The sequence below is a fragment of the Falco naumanni genome, unplaced genomic scaffold (assembly GCF_017639655.2).
Source record: "Falco naumanni isolate bFalNau1 unplaced genomic scaffold, bFalNau1.pat scaffold_112_arrow_pat_ctg1, whole genome shotgun sequence".
Taxonomy (NCBI): Eukaryota; Metazoa; Chordata; class Aves; order Falconiformes; family Falconidae; genus Falco; species Falco naumanni.
In genome coordinates this window covers 1-18,921 of record NW_024427359.1, presented here as the reverse complement: position 1 = coordinate 18,921, position 18,921 = coordinate 1, and the positions used below count along the sequence as shown (strand labels likewise).

At 53.6% G+C, this 18,921-nt stretch overlaps 2 protein-coding genes and 1 long non-coding RNA gene across 7 annotated transcripts; 1 reads left to right on the top strand and 2 right to left on the bottom strand.

Moving 5' to 3' along the window:
* Positions 1-25: 25 nt before the first annotated feature.
* LOC121081993 lies at positions 26-6,405 on the bottom strand. Its single transcript, XM_040581316.1, has 3 exons — positions 6,376-6,405; positions 432-1,533; positions 26-344 (listed from the first exon to the last, which is right to left on the bottom strand). Exons 1-3 carry the CDS (start codon positions 6,403-6,405, stop codon positions 217-219), a joined length of 1,260 nt encoding a protein of 419 aa, XP_040437250.1. The 3' UTR covers positions 26-216.
* On the top strand, positions 2,771-10,058 carry CDC42EP2 (CDC42 effector protein 2). Of its 5 annotated transcripts, none has more exons than XM_040581326.1 (3): positions 2,771-3,182; positions 8,214-9,018; positions 9,177-10,058. In XM_040581326.1, exon 2 carries the CDS (start codon positions 8,302-8,304, stop codon positions 9,004-9,006), a length of 705 nt encoding a protein of 234 aa, XP_040437260.1. In that variant the 5' UTR covers positions 2,771-3,182; positions 8,214-8,301; the 3' UTR covers positions 9,007-9,018; positions 9,177-10,058. The 5 variants fall into 5 exon arrangements, with proteins under 5 accessions (XP_040437260.1, XP_040437259.1, XP_040437261.1 ...); XM_040581325.1 differs by having other exon boundaries at positions 2,824-2,920; XM_040581327.1 differs by lacking the exon at positions 2,771-3,182 and adding an exon at positions 6,327-6,529.
* Positions 9,063-13,388, bottom strand: LOC121082000. Its single transcript, XR_005825873.1, has 3 exons — positions 13,229-13,388; positions 12,556-12,618; positions 9,063-11,472 (listed from the first exon to the last, which is right to left on the bottom strand). It is a non-coding gene; the product is annotated as an uncharacterized LOC121082000 (long non-coding RNA).
* Positions 13,389-18,921: the final 5,533 nt, after the last annotated feature.

Genomic DNA, 18,921 nt, shown 5'->3' with positions numbered 1-18,921 from the left:
AAAGGAGGAAAATGGGGTTTTTTTGCTGGAAAAAAGGCAAATCCAATGTGAGAAAAGGGAATTGAGTTTTGTAACTTCGCACCGTGGAAAAAAAGGCGGAAAAAGAAGTTTTTTTGCTAGAAAAAATGTAAATCCAATGGGGAAAATGGGACTTAAGTGTTGTAACTTCCCGCCGTGGAAAAAAGGGGGGAGAAAGTTTTTTTTTCAGGGAAAAAGTTAAATCTGATGAGAAAAAAGGGAATTGGGTTTTGTAGCTTCACGCTGGGGGGATGGGAGCGGAAAAAAAAGGGAGAAAAAGGGTTTTTTTGCTGGGAAAAAGGTGAATCCGATGAAAGAAAAGGGAACTGAGTGCTGTAACTTCCCGCTGTGGAAAAAAAGGGGGAAAAAGTTTTTTGCTGGAAAAAAGGTAAATATGATAAAAAAAAATTGACTTGAGTGTTTTAACTTCCTACCATGGAAAAAAAAGCAGGGGAAATGATGGTTTTTTGCCGGAAAAAAGGTAAATCCGATGGGGAAAAAAGGGAAGTGAGTGTTGCAACTTCCCGCCGTGGAAAAAAAAAGGGGGAAAGCGATTTTTTTTGCCGGAAAAAAGGTAAATCCGATGGGGAAAAAAGGGAATTGAGTGTTGCAACTTCCCGCCGTGGAAAAAAAAAAGGGGGAAAGCGATTTTTTTTGCCGGAAAAAAGGTAAATCCGATGGGGAAAAAAGGGAATTGAGTGTTGCAACTTCCCGCCGTGGAAAAAAAAAAGGGGGAAACCGATTTTTTTTGCTGGAAAAAAAGGTAAATCCGATGGGGAAAAAAGGGAAGTGAGTGTTGCAACTTCCCGCCGTGGAAAAAAAAAGGGGGAAAGCGATTTTTTTTGCCGGGAAAAAGGTAAATCCGATGGGGAAAAAAGGGAATTGAGTGTTGCAACTTTCCGCCGTGGAAAAAAAAAAAAGGGGGAAACCGATTTTTTTTGCCAGGAAAAAGGTAAATCCGATGGGGAAAAAAGGGAATTGAGTGTTGCAACTTCCCGCCGTGGAAAAAAAGGGAGGAAATGGAGATTTTTTTTTGCTGGAAAAATGATAAATCCGATGGGAAAAAAGGGAATTGAGTGTTGCAACTTCCCGCCGTGGAAAAAAAGGGGGGAAATGGAGATTTTTTTTGCTGGAAAAATGATAAATCCGATGGGAAAAAAGGGACTCGAGTGTTGCAACTCGCCGCCGCGGGGCAGTTCCAGGCGTCGGGAGGCTGGAAAACAGCCCTGGTGCTGAGCCGCGTCTCCCTTCATTAATTTGCCACTTAATTACCTGCCTGCCCTTATTACAGGCTCCCTCCAGAGCGGCGTTTATCGCCTCTTGCCCTTCCAACCCCGCGTGGGCGTTGGGGCACGTTTGGGGGGGAAAATGGGGGTGGGGGGGGAAGTGATCCCCTTGGATTTCTGGCTGCGACTTCAGATTTGCCGGAAAATCTCCGTTTTCTCCCCAAATATTGGCACGAAGCGAAGGGGCAGCGCCCGTGGGCTCCGGCTGTTGCGTCTCAGCCTCTCGGGGCTTTCGATGATTTTAGCACTTTTCACCCCAAATAGAACACTGGGTTTTCCCAGCCTGGGTAAAAGCTGGGGGGGTCCTGCTTTTTTCCAGTTTCCAGCTTTTTTTCCTGCTCTTTTTTTAGTTTCCAGCTTTTTTTCCCTGATTTTTTCAGCTTCCAGCTTTTTCCCCCCTGATTTTTTTCAGCTTCCAGCTTTTTTATCCTGATTTTTTCCGTTTCCAGATTGTTTTTATCCTGATTTTTTTTCAGTTTCTAGCTTTTTTCCCAATTTTTTCAGTTTCCAGCTTTTTTCCTTCTCTTTTTGTTTCCAACTTTTCTTCCTGATTTTTCCGTTTCCAGCTTTTTTTATCCTGATTTTTCCAGTTTCCAGGTTTTTTCCCTGCCTTTTTTTAGTTTCCAGCATTTTTACCCTGTTTTTTTCTGTTTCCAGCTTTTTTCCTGCTCTTTTTCAGTTTCCACCTTTTTTTTTATCCTGATTTTTTCAGTTTCCAGCTTTTTTATCCTGATTTTTTCAGTTTCCAGCTTGTTTTATCCTGGTTTTTTTCACTTTTCATCTTTTTTATCCTGATTTTTTCAGTTTCCAGCTTGTTTTATCCTGGTTTTTTTCACTTTCCAGCTTTTTATTTCCTGTTTTTTTTGCAGTGTCCAGCTTTTTTATCCTGTTGTGTTTTTTTTTTCATTTTCCAGCATTTTTATCGTTTTTTTTCAGTCTCCAGTTTGTTTTTATCCTGGTTTTTTTTTTACAGTTTCCAGCTTTTTATCGTGATTTTTTCAGCATCCAGCTGTTTTATCTTGATTTTTCAGTTTCCAGCTTTTTTATCCTGATTTTTTCACTTTCCAGCTCGTTTCCCCCTCTGATTTTTTTTTCACTTTCCAGCCTTTTTCATTTCCCCACCTGCTGCAGGAAGCACACACCCCCCCCCTTTCCCCCCCTTTTCCGCCTGGCTGCTCCCCACTGGCCTCATTCCGCTCAGAATCCCGCCGGGTTCAGACACGCAAGCGGTCGCCGCGGCGGAGGGGGGGGGGGGGGGGTTGACTCAAACACACCGGGGACCGAAGCAGGCAGCATCTCGTTTGCTCCTTAATTAGATGATCCTTGAGGACGAGGCTAATTTAGGATTTAAACCAGCGGAGACTCCGGCGTTGAGTTGGCCAAGGGTTGGGTTTTGGTGGGCTCCGGCGCTCCGTAGGGAATCCCCCCACTTCCCTCCGGAGCTGGCAGGAATTTTTCCAGCTTTATTTTTATTTCCCAAGGGATTTTTTTTTTTTTTTTTTTTTTTTCTTCCCTAACCAGGAGCTTCACCGCTGTGGCAGAGCGGCAAAACCCAGGCCTGGCCGCATTCCCGGCTGCCGTGGGAAAAGCAAAACCATCCAGGCTCTTTCATCCTGGTGAGAAGCCGTCGCCGTTCCGTGTTCTGGGGGGAAAAAAAAGGAGGAAAAAAGGAGGAAAAAAGGAGCCCCCCGGGAAGGGGGAAGCAAGGCCCCGTGCCGGGGTGGGGCCTGCACGTTGGCTGGGAGCCGGCGGCACGACGCTCCAGCGCTGGGAGGAAGGGAACGGCCGTGCTTGGCTCTGGCTCAGCCGCCACACCGGGAAGACGACGCGGCGATATCAACCACCACTCTCTCCCCCCCCCCCCGGTTTTGTTTTCCGGTGAGATTCCGGGTCACCGGCGCCGCTGTAGGGTGGTCGTGGTGGGATATGGTGGGGGTGGGACACAACGGCGGTAAATTTGGGAGCTGGTGGGGAATGATTCGGCCTCTTCCCAGCGTGGGGATGCTGAGGACCAGTGGGGGGGGGGGGGGCGGTTCTTTTTCATGCAATTACAGACGGTTTTGTGTCCCTGTCACATCCCCAACCCCCAGTTTCAAGGTGTGTGTGTGTGATTTCCTCCTTTTTCCCCCCCCAAGAAAAAACACGAGATCCCTTCGATCCCTTCCCCTGTGCCCCCCCCCTTCCCCTGTTTGCTGCAGCCACCTCTTAATTTTAGCCCCCAGCTGTGAGGTTTCCGACGGCTCCCGGCTTAAATTAGCCACCAGATCCCCAAAATAGCCGGCGTGCTTTGGGGGAGGCCGGATCCTCCACCGGGATATTTTTATATTTATATATATATATATATAATTTTTTTTTTAGGAGAATTTGTCGGTCCCAAAAGAAATTAATGGATGATTATGATTTTTTTTCTTTTTCTTTTAAATCCATATTCCAAGGAGTTGTTGGCGTAGCTGGGGCGGACTCCGACCCCGCCGCTGGGAGTGAGGAGCGACCTGTGCCCTCATCCCACCCCCAAGGCCAAGGTCCCTGCCTGGGAATTCCCAGAAATCTCCCAGCACTCTCGGAGGACCCGCCCTAAAAAGTTGTTTTTCCTGTTTTTTTTTCCTGGGTTTAAGGAAAAAAAAATTTTTTTTTTTCTTTTTTTTTTCCTGCCCTCCACTTCTGGGCTTCGGTTTGGCACTGCGGCGCAGCTGGGGAAACTGAGGCTCGGGAGGGGTTTGGCTACAGTGGAGCCGCCGCGTTTTCCGACTGCGCGTTGGCATTTCCTCAGATGTTTCCTCCTCGGGTTTTCCGTCTCAGTGAAAAATCTTTCCCTGATATGGGTGTTTTCCCAGTCCTAGGGGAAAAATAAAAAGGCAGCGTTTGATGACGCAGGGGTTAGAGCCGGCACCGCCGTCCCATGGTGTCCCTCGGCATGGAGCCGTCGCCAGCACCTCTTGCTGATCCGGATTCAGTGCCAGGGCGAGGAACAAATTCCCTCTTTTAAACCGATTCCAGCTTTCACCGCGATGCTCTGGGCTAAATCTTTCCTTGCAGATGGCGGCACCGTCCCCATGCGTCCGCCAAAGGCTTTCGGCATCGCTCTGAAACATCCCCATTCTCTAAAAAATAATTAAAAAGCTGTAATTTGGATCCGGAAAGGTCCCTGATGCCACTCCTCCAGCTCTGGGATGCTGGGGAGAGGGGGCTACTGTTCATGTCCCACGCAAATATCCCAGCGTGGCAGGTACAAGGTGCAAAAACTCCTCCCAGGTGCCGATTTTTAGATGAGGATTTTCTCTGGGCACCCACAGAAGCGGCAAAAAGAGGTAAAAAAAAGGCGAGGGGGAAGGAACTGGCTTCGTTGTTTCTGCGTCTTTGAGCGGGAGAAGGGGTTAAAGCCTCCATCGCTTCATCGCTGGTTTTGCAGGATCTTGATAAAATAATTTGCGGAGGCGCCAGGGTGGGAAAAGCCGCGGTCAGGAAGCGAGGGGCTGAAGAAGTGCCGGGTCTTCCCATAACGAAGCATATATTTCTGAAAATGAGCTAAAATAAATAATTTTTTTTATGTAGCAAAGCATAAAACGCTGAAAAGGGGCAGAAAGGAAACAATTTCTTCATGTCCTGAAGCCAAAATTGCTGAAAACGGGCAGAAAAAGAAACAAATTTTTACGTAGTGCAGCATAAATTGGTGGAAAAGAAACAAATTTCAGGGTACCGGAGCCTGAATTGTTGTAAATAGGTAAAAAAGTTGTAAAAAAGTACCAAAATTTTAATGCTGCAAAGCCCAAATGGCTGAAAAGAGGCAAAATACTTGTGACCCCAAAGCTAAATGGCCAAAAATGGGTGGAAAAGCCACAAAATCTTGTGTGCCAAAGCCTGAATTGGTAAAATGGGGCAAAAAAGAAGAAATGGGTGTTAATTCTTGGGTTTTAATGAGTTTTTAGTGACGGTACCTACCATCATGCCATGCTAATTAGCATCAGCCTGGTGAGTGGCCACCCCTCCTTGGCCAAACCGCGGCGCTAATTGGGAGGCGAAACGTTCATCACCGACAGGGGGGAGGCTGCTAAAAACACGCGTAAATAAATTCTCGAGCGTTTTGGTTTGGGTTTTGCTCCCTTTCCAAGGTGTTTTCCACCCGTTTTGCAGCAGGTTGGGCACGCTGGTAACGCTCACGTCGTTTCAGCGGGTTTACTTGGTGGCCGGCGCTGGAAAATGCCAGGAAATGGGATTTTAAGGATTTCTGCGAGGAAAAAAAAAAAATTATTCCCTGCATTTTTGCGGCCCGCTGGCCCTTTCTCAGGCTGCGCTGGCAGCAAAAAGCCTTTTTTGAGTTGGGTTTTTTTTTTTTCTCCTCCCGGAGGACAAAGGGAAAGGGCGCTACCCGCAGCCCTGAACTTTCCCAGCGTTCACCCCGCTCGCAGCGGCGATCACAGGCAGCCTTTGTCCCGGCCCGCTGGGGCGCAGGGTTTCGGTTGGAGCCCAGGGCGAGGAAGAGGAGGAGGCAGCGACGGCGGTGGGGAGAAGTTGGGGTGAGGAAGAGCGATTTCGGTGCTGCTGGAAGACCTTGAAGCAAAGTTTTGGTGCTGTCTGGGAGGCGAAACAATCCTTTTCATGGCGGTGGTTGCTCCCCACCAGCATCATCTCACATCCTAACCCAGAAACATCCAATATTTCCGAGGGATGAGAGGCTTTTTTTCCTATAAATCCACTCTTTGGGGGATTTCAGTGCTTTTTCACGGCTAACTCACAACCGTCTGCAACTCCCCGGGCCAGTGCAAGGGGAGCTGAGCCAGGCAGCTCGTGGCCCCGCACCCACGGCGTTCCGGCGAGCACCAGCGCTTCCCCAAATCCGGATCGCCACGAAGAAGCGCTTCCCTCAATCCCTGTCTCTCCGCGCACGGCAGCACCTCCACCGTCATCTTCTCGCCACCCCCACCACGGCGCCCTCACGGCGCCTGTATTTCACGCGAGCACCGCCTGTCATTACACCGCCCGCTTTAATCCGCCGGGGATTAACGAAGCCAAATTCTGCATCGTCAGGATATTTTTTTTTTTCCCTTGCCGGAGCTGCCGGGAACGAGCTCACCGGTGCCGGCGTTCCTGACACCGGCGGCATCGCCGCCGTCTCATCTCTGCTTCATCTCAAGCTGTTGTGCTGCGCTGCTGCTCCACCTCCTCTTCCCCCCGCGCTGCTTGTCGACCGAATGGGACCTCGGGAGCAGCTCCGGCTGTAGCGGCGCGTACGTGGGCCTCTGTTTACAGGTGGGGAGGTGGAACGGTGTTTGTCAGCACCGGGGAGACGGAACGGTGTTTGTCGGTGCCGAGAAGAGGCAGTTGGGGGTGGGGAAGAAGGAATAAAGGGGGAATAATATGAGCAGCATAGACGGGACGAGAGCGCAGACGTGGTTTCGGCATCGCTTTCCAACGATGGCGCATCAGGTGGTTGAAGGTGGACGTGGGATTTTTTCCATCCTCCTTTATATTTTTAAGGATAAATTTCAGGGGCGGCAAGCGGGGTGTGGTTTGGGGAAGGGGCGGGAGGATCTGGCAGCCGTCCAGGTGTCGGTGGGATCGTGCCGCCCTCGGAACCCCAGCGCTTGGGATCCCAGAGAGCCAGCACCTGCTGGCCGACGCGGTCGTTGAACACCGCCAGGCGCGTGGCTCCGTCTGCAATTAAAATGCCGGCCCTCGGGGAGGGCGTTTGGCTCGCTTCATCCGGCGTCGGCCGCGGACTGGTTTCACTGGTTCGTTGGCACCGGCCAGGGCAGGTTTCGGCTGGGGCAAACTGCGCCCGACATGGTTGTCGGGGCTGTAAAACGCAGGTGGAGCGGCTGTTTCCCAGCTGGGCTTCGTGTTGTGTGGCAGCTGACGGGAACGCCGCCGCCAGGGAATCGGGCCTGACCTCTTGCCGCGATGGTTTGGGGGTGGGGTTGAAGCACAGGGCTCGGCCGCGGTGGTTTCGGCAGCGGTTTCGGCAGCGGTTGCACCATCAGCTCTCGCTTTCCTGGTGCGGCTGTACCAGGTGGTGCATTACACACAGCGCAAAGAGGCTGGAAGCTGTGGCGGCTGGTTGTTTTAGCGGTGGAGGGGCTCGGCGCGTGGACAAACCCGTCTCTAAATCACTTATAAATTCTGTTTTATATTTGCAGTCGACAGCGGATCAGATACGGTTTCGCAGAAACACGGCGCGATGGGGTTTTGAAATATTTTTTCCCCCAAAAAATGAGCGATAAAGGCTAAACCTCCAGCCGTTCCCACTTGATTTGTGAAAATTGATGTTCAGGTGGCCCAAACCCTCTTTCATCCCTTTTTCTGTCCCACTGCAGCGTTTCCCAAGGTTGAGCACGACATTTATTATTGCGTAAAATACCCATTTTTGCCTTATTCCTCTGGTCAAAAGTCATGCCTAGAACCAAATGCATAAACCCTCCAGAGTTGAATGAATATGACCAAAACGGTGGGGGTAAAAAACCCCACCATTTCCTTCCCCCTCCTGCCTTAATCTCTATTATTTTTTATTTGGGCTGGTTGTTGGGTGGGGCTGGGTTGTGCGTGGCCAAGAGGAGAGGGAACCGAAAGGAAAAAATATCTCTTTGGGGCTAGAAAAGCCGCGTCCCGACGCTGCGCTCTCCCTGTCTTTAACGCTGAACCCCGCTTCCCCCCACAAAAACGCAAATCCTCTTAGATTTCCAGCTCTGACCCTGGTTTTTCTCCCACTCGAAACAAATCCTGGGGAGAGGCACCTGGATTTAATTACCCCCGTTGTTTTGTTATCGATAACGCCGCCAACGAATTTTAGATAGAGGAGCGGAGAACGTCTGGAATTAATTTCCTGGGACGTGTTGAGGTTGAGGATCTCCACCCGACGTGTTATAACTTCCTTTTAAGAGTTTTTTTTCTTTTTTTTTTTTTTTTAATTTGCAGATTCATTTTTTTTAAAGCTCACATCGCCGAGGTCGAGGAAGACGACGGTCTTTTGAGTTGGCGTGGAAGAGCTCCGTGCCCGGGCGAGATGTCCACCAAGGTGCCGATCTACCTGAAGAGGGGGAGCAGGAAGGGGAAGAAGGAGAAGCTCCGCGACATCCTCTCCTCCGACATGATCAGCCCGCCCTTGGGGGACTTCAGGCACACGATTCACATCGGCAGCGGCGGGGAGAGCGACATGTTTGGGGACATCTCCTTCCTTCAGGGCAAGTTTCATCTCCTCCCCAGGACCGAAGGAAACTTCGACTCCGACAAGGACAGCCCCGATGCGGCACCATTCGAGTTCTCCAGGACGGCCACTATCTCCGGATGCCAGCAGCCCTCCTCGGAGACTTCATCCCCCCTCCTCAAAAACGCCATCTCCTTGCCCGTCATCGGGGGGCCGCAGGCGCTGACGCTGCCCTCGGCGCAAGCCCCGCCGAAACCACCGCGGTTGCACCTCGATGACAAAGCCCCGGCGGTGCCACGCGGGGAGGAGGACGGCGAGGGTGGGAGCGCCGCCTCGCTGCTGCATCCCTGCGCCTCCCGTTTCGCTGCTCCAACGAACGGCTTCGCCGAGGAGAAGGGTAGCGCCGAGCCGGCCTTCCTCTCCCACGCCGGCTCCCTCCTCTCCCTCCACGTGGATTTGGGGCCGTCCATTTTGGAGGACGTCCTGCAAGTGATGGAGAAGCACCAAGCGGAGGGAGTGGGTGGATCTATACAGGATTCGGGCAGGCAGGAAATCTTGACGTGAAGGCGACTCGAGGTAAAGACGCCGAGAAACGGATTATTATCAATTTTTTTGGCGGGGGTGGGGTGGGGTGGTGGTGGTTTCCAAAAATCACAGCTGGAACTCATGAGGTTTGACTCCACACACCTCCCCCACCCGGTGTGCTGACGGCGATGTGTTGTTTCCTCTCGCAGAGCCCGTCGTGCGAACGGGACGTGAGCGTTTCTCCTCGGTGCCGCTCCTTGCAGACCTACGGCTGTTCCCTCGCTGTGGGGAGGAAGGGGAAAAAAACCAAAAAAAACACCAACCCAACAAACCACCCTACGAAGCCAAGATGAAAACAGGCGGCACTCGCTGCCCGGTTGTATCGCCGCTTGCCTGTATCTACTTCACCTTTAGCGACGCATTGAACCGTAACACCGCGCCGACCGGTAGAAATAATCCGCCGCGCCGCTAGAAGCGTTTGTTGTACCGGATGGGATGAAACGGCGATGGTTGAGTTCCCAAATGTCTCAGTCAGGAGGATTTTGGGGGTTTCGGGGTTGGTTTGAGGGGTTTTTTTTTGGCTTGAAGAGGGGCTGGGGTTTGCGCTCGGTTGAGGCGAAGGCGTGACGCTCGCTGCCTGCCGACCGCCTGAACATCAAGGTGATGCCAAACGTCAGCCTTCGCCTTTGTATCCTCAAAATCGGCAAATCTGGCAGTGACGTGGCTAAAGGCTCCGTTGGGCTTTAACAACTCTAATGTCTCTAAAAGCTCTCCACGGAGAAGCTAAGAAAAAAAAAAAAACCTTCTCAGGCTGTATTTTAGCAACTAAATCCATGGCCGGAGCTTGGGGTTTTAAGGTAAAAAATAACAAAACACACCCCACCCTCCCACCCCCCCAAAAAAAAAAAAAAGAAAATGTGCTGAGTGAAGGGTGAGCGACCGCCTGGCCAGATTCCGGCACGATGGGGTGAAATTCATCCTCCCGAAAGACGCCGTCACCGTCAATCGCGGATTGTTTGGCCGGACGGAGGAAGGAGGGGGTGAAGCGCTTCAGCACGCAGAAAGGAATGCGAATCCCTTCTGCTTTTTTTTTTTTTAAAAATAATAATAGTAATAAATAAAATCGCTGGAAACGGCAATTGTGCTGACATCGGGGTGACGAGTCCTCCGTGCCCGGCTGCGAGGGCTTTGCTTCCTTTTTCCAATCTCCGAAGCCTGTCAGACCCGGTAAGGGTGTAAAAGCAAGCGGGACCTCGTTTCCTAGATGCCGTCGTTAATTAACTGCATCATTTTTAACTGTTTCTGGTAGTTTTAGCCCCGAATGAGGCTGGGAGTCATGTCCCCTCCCCGTAGTGAGGAATTAAGGCACCTCCGGAAGAACACGCTGAATTTTCCTGGCTTGCCAGAGGCTGACCGTGTTATTTCTTGACATCGTTGATGGCCGTTTCTTACAGGTATCATTAACGAGTCATTAGATTAACGAGCTCGTAGCTCCCCACAGTCTGTCCTGGCTCTTGCTTGCTCTTGCGTCCACCGGGGCACTCTCACCCCAAGACAGAAACACTTTTTTGGTAGGAACACCAAAAATTGGGGGTTAAACCCGTTTTTCAAGCCTTCAGCCTGCCACATAATTAAGAAAACGAGGTTAATTGAGCTCGGCCCAGGCTGGGTTCAATTTCTATTTCATTTGCTGCTGTTCAACCCTTACCTGGTCCAGACTGCCAGCGCCTCCTCCGAACGACACCCATCCACGTGGCGGTGGTTTATTTTTTATTTATTTTTAGGATTTTTTTACTTAGTTTAGGATTTTTCAATTTATTTTAGGATTTATTTTTTTTTTCTTACCAGAAATAATTCCAGCAACGGGGCAGGGGTGTTTTAAAGCATCGTTCGCAACTAATTTACCCCGGTGACGGCCTGTTTTGGTGGGAGATGCGGTGCAGGTGCCCACTCCCCTCTTTTCTCCCCGAAGCGCCGCAGCGACTGGGCAAACAATTCGAAGGAAAAAGCCCCAAAATCCTGGAATGGATAATTTGGGTGGTTTTCAGAGCATTTTGGTGTTTGTTTTTTGCGGCCCAACATCTTGCTGTGGAGCGAGGTGGGTTGTGACAACACGGAGGCGCTTGTTATCATGGATTTCACCTTAATTAGTGAATTAAAGTGAGCTGGGGATGATGATGATGGAGTTTGCCCCCCACCCCTGCCTAATTATCGTCAGCAATTATGAAACAACCGCTGCCGGATCTGGTTATTTCAAAATAACGCCGCTGAGGTAACGGCCAAAATCCCTTTTTCTCTGCTTTTTTTTGCTTCTTCCACTTGTAACAAGCCAGGGGATGGATTTGGGGTGTTAATGGCTTTAATTGGGCACCTTGCTCGCTCTGGACAGCTCCCGGCGGCGTCCAAGCACATCCATCTGTCCCCTCGTCATCCTGCTGTGCTCCGGGGATGGAATCCCACGCCGACGGCTCGGCTCCGAGATCCGAGAGCTGCTCTTACGAGGGGCTAAATAGAAAAAGGCACTTTAATTTGCTGGATTTTGGGCAGTTTTCTACTATGAAAAGGTGATGCTTCTTGTCTGCAAGACACCTCCGTCCTCCCCTCTGCCCGCCAATGCTGCTCCTCAGGCTATACTTGATATCACCCCCGGGAAATTATCCCGATTTTAATTTTTTCCCCCGTTTTTCCAGGCATACTCTCATCTCCTTAGCTACAAAAATAACGCCTTTAATTAATTTTTAGCTATTAGCAATAAAATCATTTGGGATTCCCCTTGCCCCGGGGTTTCTCTACAAGATGAGGGCTTCCTACAGCCCCCTGCCCCATTCTGTCCCTAATTAATCACTCATTAAATTGCTGATTTATGCAAAAAGCTGTTGCTAAACCCTGGGGTGGTTGTTTTTTTTTTTTTTATACCCTGTTCTAAGAAGCGTGAGTCACTCGGGCAGAAACACCGTTCCCTGCTCTGACTCAGCCAGCACGTGCCAAACAACCTCTTTCCCCCTCACTTTTTCAGGGATTTACAGCAAAATAAATTAACGAGGGGCTTAATTAATTCCGGCAGGGGGCAACGGGTGTCCACAGGTGGACGGTTTGGGGGGGGGGGGGGGGGGGTGGGTTACAGGCTGAGGCGGTTGTTCGCAGTCTTAATTATCCCCCAACTTCTTCGTTATCCCCAAGATTTCCGGGCAGCGGATTAACGACACGATAAACTCGGTGAACGCCTACGCCGACGTTTGGCATTCGACACCCCCCAACCCCCCCCCCCCCCACCTCCACCCCCGCCGCGGGGTTGGTGCGCCTGACCCTGCCGCAACGCCTGTAGCCCGAGCGTCACAACCGTTTCACCACCGGCGACAAGAGCGTTGATTTTTATTGACGGGGCAGGAAGAGCAAGCGGCTGCGTGCACGCAAATAACAGCCAGTGTGGGATTAAGAGGAGGAGGAAGGGCAGGGAGAAAGGTTTAGAGCCCTGCGTAACCTTGGGCAGCGCTGGAAAAATAATTAATTTCCCAGCAAAAAGGAGGGGGGTGGGGGTGGGGGAGTGAGGAAAGTGGAAACAAGATGGAAAATAAGAGAGGATTTCACCTGGAAGCTGTCGCCTGCCGAACCGTGCTCACCGTGGGGCAACCGCGTGTCCGCCGCTCTGCCCTGTGGGATGAATTTTGAGATCGCTGGTTAATTTGGGTTGGATAAAAAGGGAAAGAGCTCAAAAACGTACATTTTTGACGTGGATTTCTAGGGGTAAAGAGGCTGGAGGGGGGGTTGGTTTCGGGGTTTCTGCCAGCACCACACGCTGAAACCATAAGCTCCCGTTGGGAATCTACGGAGGTTTGAGATGTGATGGGGAGGGCTCCCACCTGAACCCCACCTATCCATCACCTCATCCTCCCCCATCCTTCTTTTCCAACCACCTCCTGGCATCCTTCGGCCTCCCCACTCCACCAAACTCTTCCTTCCTCCCCTCCCCCTTTTCCCCCATCTCCCCTTTCCCACTCTCCCCCACCCCATCCCTACCCCTTGTCCTTCCTGCCAGGTCTGTGCTCTTCCACGTCCACCTCCCGCCTCCATTTTGCCCCCCCCCCCTCTCCCTCCCTGCCACCCTCCGTCCTCCTCGGCACCCTCAGTCCTCCTCCCTGCCACCCTCCATAGCACCCTTCATCCTCAGCATCCTCCATCCTCAACACCATCCATCCTCCCTGCCAATCTTCATCCTCCTCAGCATGCTGCACCCTCCATGGCACCCTACGTCCATCCTCACCATGCTCCATAGCACCCTTCATCTTCCTCAGCGCCCCCCACCCTCCCCAGCACCCTCAGCCCTCCCTGCCACCCTCCATCCCCCTCAGCACCCTCCATCGTCCTCACCGTGCTCCACAGCACCCTCCGTCCTCCTCAGCACCCTTCATCCCCCTCACCCCTCTCTGCCACCCTCCGTCCTCCTCACCATGCTCCATCCTTCCTATCACTCTCCTCAGCACCCTCAGCCCTCCTCAGCACCCTTCATCCCCCTCAGCACCCTTCGTAGCACCCTCATCCCCCTCCATAGCACCCTCAGCACCCTCCACCCCCCTCAGCACCCTTCATAGCACCCTCATCCCCCTCCATCCCCCTCCACCCCCCTCAGCACCCTTCATAGCACCCTCATCCCCTCCATCCCCCTCAGCCCTCCTCAGCACCCTTCATCCCCCTCAGCACCCTCCATAGCACCCTCATCCCCCTCAGCCCTCCATAGCACCCTCATCCCCCTCAGCCCTCCATAGCACCCTCATCCCCCTCAGCCCTCCTCAGCACCCTCCATAGCACCCTCATCCCCCTCAGCCCTCCTCAGCACCCTCCATCCCCCTCAGCACCCTCCATCCCCCTCAGCCCTCCTCAGCACCCTCCATCCCCCTCAGCACCCTCCATAGCACCCTCCATCCCCCTCAGCACCCTCCATCCCCCTCAGCCCTCCATAGCGCCCTCATCCTCCTCAGCACCCTTCATAGCACCCTCAGCACCCTCCAGCACCCTCAGCACCCTCAACCCTCCATAGCACCCTCAGCACCCTCCATCCCCCTCATCCCCCTCCACCCCCCTCAGCACCCTTCATAGCACCCTCATCCCCCTCAGCCCTCCATAGCACCCTCCATCCCCCTCAGCCCTCCATAGCGCCCTCCATCCCCCTCAGCCCTCCTCATCCCCCTCCATCCCCCTCATCCCCCTCCATCCCCCTCAGCCCTCCATAGCACCCTCATCCCCCTCAGCACCCTTCATAGCGCCCTCATCCCCCTCAGCACCCTTCATAGCACCCTCATCCTCCTCAGCACCCTCATCCCCCTCAGCCCTCCATAGCGCCCTCCATCCCCCTCAGCCCTCCATAGCGCCCTCCATCCCCCTCAGCCCTCCTCATCCCCCTCCATCCCCCTCAGCCCTCCTCAGCACCCTCCATCCCCCTCAGCCCTCCATAGCACCCTCATCCCCCTCAGCACCCTTCGTAGCACCCTCATCCCCCTCAGCACCCTCCATAGCACCCTCATCCCCCTCAGCCCTCCTCAGCACCCTCCATCCCCCTCAGCCCTCCTCATCCCCCTCCATCCCCCTCAGCCCTCCATAGCACCCTCCATCCCCCTCGGCCCTCCATAGCACCCTCCATCCCCCTCAGCCCTCCACAGCACCCTCCATCCCCCTCAGCACCCTCCATCCCCCTCAGCACCCTCCATCCCCCTCAGCACCCTCCATCCCCCTCAGCACCCTCCATCCCCCTCAGCCCTCCATAGCACCCTCCATAGCACCCTCCATAGCACCCTTCATCTCCCTCAGCCCCCCATAGCACCCCCATCCCCCTCAGCACCCTCCATAGCTCCCCCCGCCGCTCCCTCCCCTCACGCTGCCGCCGCCTCCCCTCAGACTTTCCCGCCTTTCCCGCGCGCCGCGGCGGGGCGGGGCCGGGCGGGGCGGGGCGGGGGCGGAGCACGGCGCCTGCGCAACGCGGCCCCGCCCCCCTCTCCCCCCCACCCCTCCCGCCGCGCATGCGCAGTGCCCGGCGCGGCGCCCCGGCGGCGGAGGCAAGATGGCGGCGGTGGTACAGAATGTGGTGAAGCTGTGAGTGCGCCGTGTCCCCTTTTCCCCCCCCACACCCCCACACCCCCCCCCGTGGCGGGGAATGGTGCGGTCCGGCCCAGCGCGGGAAAACGGGGTTCCCCCCTCCCCGCCTGTCTCCGGCGGGCGGAACCAAGTGCGTGAGGGGGGGGGGGTTCATTGTTCGTGGAGAACTTTGCTGGGGGGGGGGTGTAGGAGCTGCCTGTGTCGTTCTGGGGGGGGCGGGGGGGGGAGACCCCGTCGCGTGGTGTTATAAAGGGGTTATAGACCCCCCGGGGGGGGGGTTCACCCTGAGTGAGGGGCCTATAGAATCCGGAGCGGGGGGGGGGGCGCAATGTATGGCCTTGTGAGGGGGTCCTGTAGGGGCCGAGGTGTGAGGGGGAGTGATCGCTGTAGATCGCTGTAGAGAGGATCTTGTAGATCCTGAACCTCCCCAAGGCGCTCGGAAGGAGGCCTGTGTGGGGATCACCCCCTGTGTCATCCTGGGGAGGGGTCGTATAGAAACCAGGGGTGCCCCTCCCCCCCCCCCCCATATATCCCCTTGAGGGGGGCTCTATAGGACACCCAGTGTGGGTGTCCCCCCCTATATATCCCAGTTTGGGCGTCCCTATACGTGAGGCACCCCCGCTATATGGCCCCATACGGCCCCCCCCTATGTCTCTGTGGGGGAGGGGGGGTCCCCGCTTTGTGCCCCTATAGGGCCCTGGGGGGGGGGGGGGTCTCCTCTATATGCCCTTACGAGGGGAACCTATAGAGCCCTTGGGATGGAGCTTCTCCCTATAAGGGCCCTATAGAGCCCCGGGGGGGTCCCCACATATAGCCCCCTATAGGGGGGCACCCCCTATACAGCCCTAATTGGGGGGGGGGGGGGTGTATATATACCCTTGGGAAGGTATAGAGCCCCCCGCTGCCCACCCTGCTCCAGCAAGGGGGGGGACAGGAGGGTCCCCTCTAACGGGCTGGGGTTCGTTAAGGGGCGTTGGGGGCCCCCCTAACGAGCTGAGAGTTAATTAAGAGGCTTTGGGGTCCCCCCTAATGAGCTGGGTTCGTTAAGAGGCTTTGGGGTCCCCCCTAACGAGCTGAGAGTTAATTAAGAGGCTTTGGGGTCCCCCCTAATGAGCTGGGGTTCATTAAGAGGCTTTGGGGTCCCCTCTGATGAGCTGAAGGTTCATTAAGAGGCTTTGGGGTCCCCCCTAATGAGCTGAGAGTTAATTAAGAGGCTTTGGGGTCCCCCCTAATGAGCTGAGAGTTAATTAAGAGGCTTTGGGGTCCCCCCTAAGGAGCTGGGGTTCATTAAGAGGCTTTGGGGTCCCCTCTGATGAGCTGAGAGTTAATTAAGAGGCTTTGGGGTCCCCCCTAATGAGCTGGGGTCCCCCCTAACGAGCTGGGTTCATTAAGAGGCTTTGGGGTCCCCCCTAATGAGCTGGGGTTCGTTAAGAGGCTTTGGGGTCCCCTCTGATGAGCTGAGAGCTAATTAATAGGCTTTGGGGTCCCCCCTAATGAGCTGGGGTTCATTAAGAGACTTTGGGGTCCCCCCTAACGAGCTGGAGGTTCATTAAGAGGCTTTGGGGTCCCCCCTAACGAGCTGGGGTCCCCTCTGATGAGCTGGGTTCGTTAAGAGGCTTTGGGGTCCCCTCTGATGAGCTGAGAGTTAATTAAGAGGCTTTGGGGTCCCCCCTAACGAGCTGAGAGTTAATTAAGAGGCTTTGGGGTCCCCCCCTAACGAGCTGGGGTTCATTAAGTGTCTTTGGGTTCCCCTCTGAGGAGCTGAGAGTTAATTAAGAGGCTTTGGGGTCCCCTTTGACAAACTGGGGTCCCCCCTAACGAGCTGGGGTTCGTTAAGAGGCTTTGGGGTCCCCTCTGATGAGCTGAGAGTTAATTAAGAGGCTTCGGGGTCCCCCCTAATGAGCTGGGTTCATTAAGAGGCTTTGGGGTCCCCTCTGAGGAGCTGGGGTTCATTAAGAGGCTTTGGGGTCCCCCCTAACGAGCTGAGGGTTAATTAAGAGGCTTTGGGGTCCCCCCTAACGAGCTGAGAGTTAATTAAGAGGCTTTGGGGTCCCCTTTGACAAACTGGGGTCCCCCCTAATGAGCTGGGTTTCGTTAAGAGGCTTTGGGGTCCCCCCTAACGAGCTGGGGTTCATTAAGAGGCTTTGGGGTACCCCTAACGAGCTGGGGTTCATTAAGAGGCTTTGGGGTACCCCTAACGAGCTGGGGTTCATTAAGAGGATTTGGGGTACCCCTAACGAGCTGGGGTTCGTTAAGAGGCTTTGGGGTCCCCCCTAACGAGCTGAGAGTTAATTAAGAGGCTTTGGGGTCCCCTTTGACAAACTGGGGTCCCCCCTAACGAGCTGGGGTTCGTTAATGGGTGCTGGGGTCCCCTCTGACGAGCGGGGGTTCGTTAAGAGGCTTTGGGGTCCCCCCTAACGAGCTGGGGTTCATTAAGTGTCTTTGGGTTCCCCTCTGATGAGCTGAGAGTTAATTAAGAGGCTTTGGGGTCCCCCCTAACAAGCTGGGGTTTGTTAAGAGGCTTTGGGGTCCCCCCTAATGAGCTGGGTTCATTAAGAGGCTTTGGGGTCCCCCCTAACGAGCTGAGAGTTAATTAAGAGGCTTTGGGGTCCCCCCTAATGAGCTGGGGTCCCCCCTGATGAGCTGGGGTCCCCCCTAATGAGCTGGGTTCGTTAAGAGGCTTTGGGTTCCCCTCTGATGAGCTGAGAGTTAATTAAGAGGCTTTGGGGTCTCCTTTGACAAACTGGGGTCCCCCCTAACGAGCTGGGGTTCATTAAGAGGCTTTGGGGTCCCCCCTAACGAGCTGAGAGTTAATTAAGAGGCTTTGGGGTCCCCCCTAATGAGCTGGGGTTCATTAAGAGGCTTTGGGGTCCCCTCTGATGAGCTGAGAGTTAATTAAGAGGCTTTGGCGTCCCCCCTAACGAGCTGGGGTTCGTTAAGAGGCTTTGGGGTCCCCCCTAATGAGCTGAGAGTTAATTAAGAGGCTTTGGGGTCCCCCCTAACGAGCTGGGGTTCGTTAATGGGTGCTGGGGTCCCCTCTGACGAGCTGAGGGTTAATTACGAGGCTCAAGCAGCACCTTGCCTCACCCCCCTCCATCACACCAATTAATTTTATTAATTTCAGGCGCCTATTAATTTTTTTTGCCCGCCAGCAAAACGGGAGAGGGGGAAAAAATCAAAATTGACTTTTTCGGAAATTTCCTCAGCGACCTGCTGACGTGCCGAGATTTCCTGGAAGTTGCTCTGACGACTTCCTCGGCGCCCCAGAAGGCACGAAATTACCGCCGGGAGCGTTAATTGGGTTCGTCAGGGCGGTTACAAACGTTTTTCATCCGTCCTGCCGCCTTCGGTGGCTCCTTCCCGCCTTTCCCGCCCATTTTCAGCGGAAAATCCGTCAAAAATCAACCAATTTTCAGCCGAAAATCAGCCAAAAATCAGCCGGTTTTCAGTCAAAAATCAACCAATTTTCAGCCAAAAATCAGCCAAAAATCAGCCGTTTTTCAGTCAAAAATCCACCAATTTTCAGCCGAAAATCAGCAATTTTCAGCCAATTTTCAGCTGATTTTCAGCTGAAAATCAGCCAATTTTCAGCCGAAAATCAGCAATTTTGCCAATTTTCAGCCGAAAATCAGCCAAATATCAGCCAATTTCTAGCCGAAAATCAGCAATTTTCAGCCAATTTTCAGCCAATTTTCAGCCAATTTTCAGCCAATTTTCAGCCGAAAATCAGCCAATTTTCAGCCAATTTTCAACCGAAAATCAGCCAATTTTCAGCCAATTTTCAGCCGAAAATCAGCCAATTTTCAGCCAATTTTCAGCCGAAAATCAGCCAATTTTCAGCCAATTTTTCAGCCGATTTTCAGCCAA